General features: G+C 41.0%; 1 protein-coding gene across 1 annotated transcript in view; it reads left to right on the top strand.

The window, feature by feature from the left end:
• The window catches only part of ZNF827 (zinc finger protein 827), a gene marked incomplete at its 5' end in the record, with an annotated part of 70,147 nt that overhangs the window by 25,752 nt on the left and 35,666 nt on the right, over positions 1–8,729 (top strand). Inside the window, one exon of the mRNA XM_008935213.1 lies at positions 576–809. Coding sequence (XP_008933461.1) covers positions 576–809 — 234 coding nt within the window. The remainder of the gene's footprint in view (positions 1–575; positions 810–8,729) is intronic.

Here is an 8,729-nt window from a genome sequence, read left to right as displayed (position 1 = left end):
AGATTTTAAGCAGCTCCAAGGTCTCTCTACCCTTCTCTGAGGCTGTTTACATGGAGTATTTGAAGGGATTATTTGAAACTTTCTCTCTTTTTTTGTGGATGTAGAACCTGGAACAGTGCTCTAATAGCACCTTCCAGTGCACAGCTGCCTTCTGAAAATTCCTCTGTTCTCTTTCTTAACAAATACCAACTTTGAGGAGCTAAGAATTTGTTGTCTTATTCCTTTTACTCTCCTCTTAGGTCTCCTATCTTTCTACTTTTCATCTCTTGTCTCATTTCCATGCTGTAAGAACTCAATTTGTAGCACCCAGGGGCCAAATTTGCCCCTGTGTGAGATGAACTTCCATCAAGCCTACACAAGACCTACAAACCAATGACCAGGGGAAGGCTTTTATGGTGTCTTGAGCTCTGGTACATGCAGGTTTTGTGTCTCAAAAGTGTCCCTGTGTATAAAAGATGCAGAAGTTTGTCTTTGAATACTGATTGACATGCCTGCTGCCAGTGCCTGCTTTAGATGGTTCCTTCCTGTTGCATTATACACCTCACTAAGTCTCATGTTTTTCCTTCTCTTGACAGCTGCAAATCAAAAAGAGCCCTTGACTCCTACATTTCAAGTGAAAGAGGAGCCTAAGGATGAAGAAGCTGCAAGTTCAGCTTTGTCTCAGTCCAGCTATGTCTTCAGCCAGGAACCTGAAGCCTCAACACCAAACATCCCCGAGGAGAAGCTCAAGCCACAGGAAGCCCCAGCAAATGTGATGAGGCAGGACATGTCAGTCAAGGCAGCCTCTGAGCTCCTCATGAAGCTCTCAGGTAGGTATTTAATAATATTCAACTTCTTTATTTATTTTTTATTGGTTTTATTATGTAGCAAGAGCAGGATGAATTGAAAAGGTCTGTCTGCATGAGTTCATATCCATGAGACATCTCAGTTTGGGCTGCTGCCATAGTATCTAATTATCTGTGCTCTGGTTTTCAAATTAATGACTATGGGGTAAGTCAAAAGAAAAGCTGCCTTAAAGCTTTTACATATTGTCATTTTTAAAACAGACCAAAACACATTAATACCAATTTATTTACACGTGTCACTTCATTGCCTTTCTAAGAATGTGTCTGTACTGAGCTGTACCTGATACAGCTTTATAAATGATGACTTCTAAAGCTTTTTTTTGACAATATATTGTGCTCAAAATTATAAGAAAGACTTTTACAAAAATAAGGTGAACTGAAGCAGCTTTCTGCTCTTAGGGAGAACACTTGAATGTGCCTACAGTGCCTTAGTGAAAAATCCTTCAGCCAGACAAGCAGACAGTAATGCATGTAGATACACATAGGTATTGTTACAGCTGGAGGGAATCAAATAAAAACCTAAATTCTACTCCTTATGCTTGGTCTAACTGAGAGAACAGAGGTTTAACTTTAAGTAAAATTAAAAGGGTTGAGTTCTTCCTGCTAGGAATGGGTTAAGTGAAGGGCAAAAAGGCTTTGAACTTTAATAGACTTCAATTTTTAGGGCTGAGATAGGAAAGTCAGTCTGGGGGGCTGGGTTTTGTACTTCTGCACCTGAACTGGATCAGGTATTTTTTTAAATCTTCTCCAAAACTGGCTAAGACTTATTTATGTATGCCAAAGAGGTGCCAGTGGAAATGATTCCACCTTTGGTAACTTCTGAGATCCCTGCCAAACCTCTCTGAAATTATTTGGCCTGATTTGATACTGTCAATGTTGAATTTGAGCTCAAATTTGTGCCTGAAAGACTTTAACTGACTAGGATCTCCCTTATAAATTCTAACAGGTCATTAATTCACTCCTGTTCATCCCTGCACATGTTAATTTGAATCACTGATTTGCAAACCTTCTGGGTTAGTGGTGCAAAAAGTGCTTCCCAGGCACAAAAGTTGATCAGAGCAGAAGTTTGCCAATTTTCCTCAGACTCCCAATTACTAAATATTTGGTTATAGAGATATTGCCCTGTTGCTGCTGATAACTGGTTTCAATGTGGTCTTCCAGTAACAGAACTTTACAGCCTCATGAGTGTTATCCTGTGACTTTATTTTTCTTGGTGCATCTAAATTCCTGTAACCATTTTCATAAAGAAAGAGCCCTGTCACTTCATGATTTCTCAAGTACTTCAGAGACACTAGAGTTCTTGATTGTAAATCTTGAATTCAGCATTAGCAGCCTGTGTTTAATTGGTTTTATATCAGACTATCATATTAGACTATTTGTACCTTAATTTTTTTTTATGAGTGAAAAATTCTGGCATGTCTAAAATCTTGGTGAAGTCTTCAGTCACTTCTGTTGGGAACTCCCAGTCTTTGAAGGCTGTAGTAAGTACCCTAGTTGAAAATGTCTTTTAGGATCTTAGTGATTGAGCAGTTTTTGCTGATAGTCATCTTTTTAATTAGTCTGTAGGTAAATTTAAAGGTTCACTCAGTTGGTGTGGCTGCAGTTGATATTCTGGAGTCAGCCAGTGGGTGGGGTTATACCAAGTTTATCATGTAGATGGTTTTCAGCTTGTGCTTTTCTGAATTGCCATCTAAGGGAGAAGCTATAAAAGAGAAAAACACTAAGAGGAAGTTTAATGGAGGTCAAATACCAAAAAAAGAGTCTAAGATCAATAGCCTCTTTAGTGTTTTTAGTGTTTCCTTTATCTGGTAGGATATTCTGAGATCACTGTTGACTTTCTACCTCATCTTAAGCAATTCTCCACTCTGAGTTTGGTGATTTACAACTTAATTAAGCCACTTCTTCATAATAAAGTGAAAACAAGAGCAAACTTCCTCATTTTTCCTGGGACTGGAAGGAGGAAAAGGAAGTGGAAAGGAATGAGAATGTCTGGATGCTCTGTTGTCTGTGGGAAATGTTCAGTCAAGTGCCCTTATTAGATTTGATATATTCTCTAATTGGGTTTAAGTGGGGTCCTTCCAGGCTCTATATATCCTTGGTGAAGACTTGACTGGATTACATCCTTGCTTCATTGTTTTCACTTCCTTCTGTGTGATAGTAATTAGCAAACCCTGCAGTGCATACAAATTCAGCAAGGGGTTTCTGACCTGGTGTTGGTTTGGTTTCTGCTTTCCTGTTATCCCCTGAGCAATAATATTGCCACTTGTTGCAGCCTCGTGGGAACTTCTTGGGGTTTATATTTTAGACTAAACATATTTTACTCTAGTAGAACATCAGCAGATCATTTACTAGCTGTCATTGTAGGTGTACAGAAACAAGAGAAAATTACATGCAGCTATTTTAGTTCTACACAAGGCTCCCTCCTTTCTCATGAAACTAGGAAGCTGTCAGAACATTTGGTGTGCTTCTAGTGGCACACCACTAATGATCAGGTCCTTACCCTGCATGTTACTTCAGTGGAAACAGATCTTATCTTCTCTCCACTGGCTTCCACTTGGATCCAGGTCTTCTACCTCCTAGTTCACAAACTTGATACCTGGTCGCTTGATACCTTCTTGCACTTCCAAAATTGAAGCTAAGAAGGCTAGAGTGTGTCTAAGCAGGATCCATTTCCATTCAGATGGTAAAAAAACCCAACTTCCTACAACTGATCAGCTATTTAAAAGTAAATTAAATGCCCATTTGGAAGAAATGGTCTTTGGGGGTTAACAGGGAGTTTGAGCCTCAGTGGAGACTTGCAACCTGTGTTTTACAAAGCAAATAAAATGACTACCAGGATTCATAGGAATGTACCAAGGTGAGCTTGAATTCTGTCCCTTACAAAGCCTCGACTGAGAGGAGATCCAGCAGTAAGGAACAGATTTGAGGAGACAGAGGAGTGGTGTAAATCACTCTCATCTCTTTTTGGAAGGTTGCCATGCCTGCAAGATTTTAAATTCTTATTAAACGTTGCACAAAGTCACTGATAAGAAATAGAAGTAATGTATTTCAGATAGACCCAAACCAGTTTTCTACATTCTTAGCAGTTCTCTATCATGGAAAAAAACTAATTTAGTTCTCAAAATGTTTAATTAAGTGGTTCCTGGCCAGTTTCTATACACTTAGCCTTACAAATTGAAAGGCAGCTTTCAGAGAAGACTGAAATTTAAAATACATGTATGCATTTACATGCTAATGTTTAGGTCTAAAAACTCATTTTCTGTGGAAATGGTCAAGCTGCTCATACGTTTGGGCCATGCATTATCTTTCAGAAGCATACAGTGTTTTGCCTTCTTGTCCAAAAGCAAATGCATAGCTGGAGGTGTAAAAAAATCTATTCCAGGTAGCATTTTATAACTAATATTTTACCCTGGTGCATTGAACTAAGACATTAATATGTGCCTGTCTTCCCTAGAAGTGTTGTCTGAATCACATTTGCCTTTATTTCAGCTATATCTTATTTGTGAAATGAAGTCATTTTACATTTTAATACTAATTCAGGTTGTTTTCCTCCCTTTTTTTTTCAGGGGATCAGTTCCTCATGTATTGCAGATGCCTTTGTTACCACATGACCTTTGTACTATTCAGTTCCTTTGGATTTTTTGTAGCTCAGTCCTCGGGTCACAGAGTGCTCCTTGTAATACACCAATTCCCCAGGACCAACAATGTGTCATAATTTTGGGTTATCAGCAGAGGCAATTAGTGCGACTTACTTTTTGTGCCAAGGTCAGGAAGGAAAATGTTGCATACAATTGATTCCAAAAGCATTCTTGATCAACTCCATTTATTATCCCCTAATTATATGAGAGTTCCTCTTGCAGCACAAGTGGTTATTATGGGGGTTTGGTGGCTTTTTGGGGTTTTTTAAGTGTTTATCCACTTGAATGTGTTTATGCTGATTTCCTGTTTCATGCTTTGTAGTTAATTTTGTGACTATCTTATATTTAACTGCAACCACATGGATTAGAACTTCTATTTAAAGAGAGGAAGAGAATAAAAAAAGGAATGATAGTACAATTCTAGCATGAGAAGGAGGCCAGAACACCTCAATGCTACTCCCATCCCCCAAATGGCACATTTTGTGCCAGGGCACAACGAGGTGAAGGGCTGTTTGAGAAGGCTTTAAGTCAACTTGTCCAGTCCAAAACCAGTCCAGTCACAACACCACAGACTCCCAGAGGAACTAAAGAACAACATCAGTTTTAAAAGGGCAGCAGGAGGTGCTTCTGCAGTAGCCCTGAGAAGGTTTACAACCCAAAATAAGACTTGGTCTTGATGGGAACTAGAAAGATGCCAAGCCCTGTGGCAAGTCACATCACCAGATGAAATCTGTTGGGTGGGTTTTGTTTGGGGGTTGGGTTGGTTGGTTTGGTTTTAACCTACAGAAATGTGAAATTGGTTGTGAATGGTTCAAGTGATGCTATGTTTGAATTGCAGTATAGAAAAAGATGGAAGTTTCTAGGTAGCTGGATTTATTATTGCAATGTGTGGGTTTGCAGATGGATTTTTTTTTTCCCCTAGATATTAAGATTCTCCTGCCAGTGCTGCACTACATGAGGTTCATATCAGGTTCATTCACTGTAATAAGCTTTTCCATGACATCTGCATAACATAATCCCAAAAGAACTCCACTGGTAATGGATTCTTACCAACTGATGGATTTTGACATGTTTCAGGACAACATTAATGTCTAAACCCAAAAGCAGGGAAAATGGGGAAAAAATACTGCTCATTCACAGAAGTGTAGGGTGGGAAGTATGGAAGTCTGCAAAGTCTCATTTTTTTCCCCCTCTAGATTTTAAAACCCACACAAATCAACAACAAACACAGAAAACCAACTACCTTATAACAGAGCCCAGCTTTTAGCTTAACTTTTTAGCTTATATATATCTAAAATATAGATCTTATATTATACCTTTAAGTTATTCCAATTCATCATCTTTTTTCCCATGTCAGGGTAATCTTGCCATTTAAGGAAAACCAAGGCAATTGAAAAGATCAGATAATTTGGAATAATGATCATAACTTCTGTGGTTCAAACATGCTTCTTTTGATGTTCTGGATTTTCTGTTTTATTTTTATTTACTGTGCTTTTACTTTACTGTTCAGCCAGGTGGAAGTGGTCACAGAGCTATGGAAAATGAGCATGCCCATGTGTTTTTGGAGTGTCAGGGGATAGTAGATGCACAATATTTGCCTCTTGCAGTCCATTTTGCCTTTGGAGAGTCAGCTTATAAAGACAGAATTGGAGCCAGGCTCTCTGCTTGCTGTAGAAATGCTAGACTGGAATTTTCTTGAATGGGAGACATGCCTAGGTTGGAATAAGCTGTCAAACAACTGTGGGCTGCACACCTAGACTTCTAATCAAGTTCTTGATCAATGGTTTGAGGGGTTGGCTGTGTTCTACCAGTAGGGTCTTTCAGGTGAGCATCACAATCCTACCCTTTAAATGGAAGGAGCAGCAGATGGATATTGCAGCTCAAATCAGTCTGTTGCTTTCATTTGCTCCTTCTTGTTGTTGTTTTTGGCTTGCATTTCTGTGCAAGCCTAAAAATACTAAGCCTCTAGTTGTAAAAATTCTACATCATGGGAATTCAGAGGTTCCATGTTAAGAAACATGAGCTATTTTATGATTTTTTTTTTTTTAATGGAGGATCCTGTCACACTGATTCATTGATTCATTGACATTGTCTTATATAAAACCACAGTTTGGGGAAAAAAAAAACAACACCAAACCCAAGAAAAAATTAGCAAAACAAAGCATCAAGCAGAGTGCCCTAGGGAACGTCAGATGTTCCTTGTTGTGTCTGCAGCAAAACCTTCAGGGCTCACCAACTGTTCCCTACCTCAGAGGTTTTATTTAAGCTGTTTTAGGGCATGTTTATTCCTAGCAAATCAGAACAATTAGCATAACAAAACGCCTGATGCTTCACACGGGAAGTTTTTGAAGTCGGCGCAAGTTGACCCACCAGTTACCCCTGTCTGCTTGATTGTGAGAAGTAGAACATGAGCCTAATTTATGAGACATATGGGAGAGGCTTTCTCTTCTCAGCTGGTTCATAAAGCTGATTTGCAGAGCTGATGGGCATTTCAGCAAATATGAGCAACTTAGGTTGCAAGGATGAAGTTTTCAATATAGTGGTGGGAAGAAGCATGAATGGTAGAATAAGGATTTGTTTGATTTCAGCAGTGGAGAGTCATTGGACAGCAGATAAATCTGCAAAGGCAATATTTACTCCATGACCTGGGGTTTGTTAAACCTGTGCAGTTGATTTTCACTTTCATCTGAAAGAAAGTGAGAAGCAGACTGTGCTGCATAAGAGGAGCAAGTTCAGTGTGCCCACTCTAGAGCAGGTGAGCACTGCATAGAATAGTTTGGGTTGGAAGGGACCTTTAAAGGTCATTTAATCCAACCCCTCTTCAGTGAGCAGGGACATCTTCAACTAGAGCAGGTTGCTCAGAGCCCAGTTCAACCTGACCTTGACTGTTTCCAGGGACAGTGCATCTACCACCATGCTGGGCAACCTGTTCTAGTGTTTCACCACCCTCACTGCAAAAAAATTCATCCCTATAATCAGTCTAAATCTACCCTTTTTCACTTTAAACCCATTTCTCTCCTGTTGCAACAGGCCCTGCAAAGAAGACTGTCCCCATCTCTTTTACAGACCCTTTTAAGTACTAGAAGGCTGCAGTAAGATCTCCCCAGAACCTTCTCTTTTCCAGGCTGAACACCCCCAACTCTCTCAGCCTTTCCTCTCAGGAGAGATGTTCCAGTCCTCTGATTATTTTTGTGCCCTTCCTCTGGACTGGCACCAACAGGTCTATGTCCTTCTTGCACTGAGGACTCCAGAGCTGGGCACAGCACTGCAAACCCAAAAGCAGGGAAAATGGGAAAAAATACTGCTCATTCACAGGAGAAGTAGAGGGTGGGAAGTATGGAAGTCTGCAAAGTCTAATTTCCAAAGGGATGTGGGCTCTTACCAGGGGAGAGTAGAGGGTCTCCTCCCTCGACCTACTGGCCATGCTTCTTTTGATGGAGCCCAGGATACTGTTGGCCTCTCGGGCTGCAAAAACACATTGCCAGCTCATGTCCAGCTTCTCACCCACCAGTATCCTGAAGTTCTTCTCGGCAGGGCTGCTCTCAGTCCCATCATCCCCCAGCCTGTAATGATACCAGGAGTTGCTCTGACCCAGGTACAGGACCTTGCATATCATCTGTTGAACCTCATGATGTTCACATGGGCCCATTTCTCAAGCTTGTCCAGGTCCGTCTGGATGGCATCCCATCTCTCAGGCATGTCCACTGCCCCGTTCAGCTTGGTCCTGTTGGTAAATCTCCATCTGGACATTGAGACATTTGTTCTGCATGCAAACATCCAACCTATTCCTAATCCACTGAACAGTCCACCCATCAAATCCATGTCTCTCCAGCTTAAAGAGAAGGATGTTGTGGAGGACTGTGTCAAAGGCCTTACAGAAGTCCAGATAGATGACATCTGTAGCTCTTTTCTTGTCCACTGATGGAGTTGCTCCATCACAGAGGGCCACTGGGTTGGCCAGGCAGGACTTGTCCTTGGTGAAGCCATGCTGCTGTTTCAGATCACCTCCCTGTCCTCCATGCCCCTCAGCATGGTTTCTAGGAGGGTCTGTTCCATGATCTTCCCAGGCACAGAGGTGAGGCTGGCAGGTCAGCAGTTCCCAGGCTCCTCCTTTCTGCCCTTTTTAACAATGGGTGCAGTGTTTCCCTTTTCCCATTCACCAGGGACCTCCCCTGACTGCCAGGACTTTTCAGATATCATGGAGAGTGGCTTGTCTGGGGCACGAAACCACGGCCACGCAGCCGTC

The sequence above is a fragment of the Merops nubicus genome, unplaced genomic scaffold (genome assembly GCF_000691845.1).
Source record: "Merops nubicus isolate BGI_N331 unplaced genomic scaffold, ASM69184v1 scaffold2942, whole genome shotgun sequence".
NCBI lineage: Eukaryota > Metazoa > Chordata > Aves > Coraciiformes > Meropidae > Merops > Merops nubicus.
Note: the sequence above shows the minus strand (reverse complement) of the source record. Positions and strands in the feature narration are given on the sequence as shown.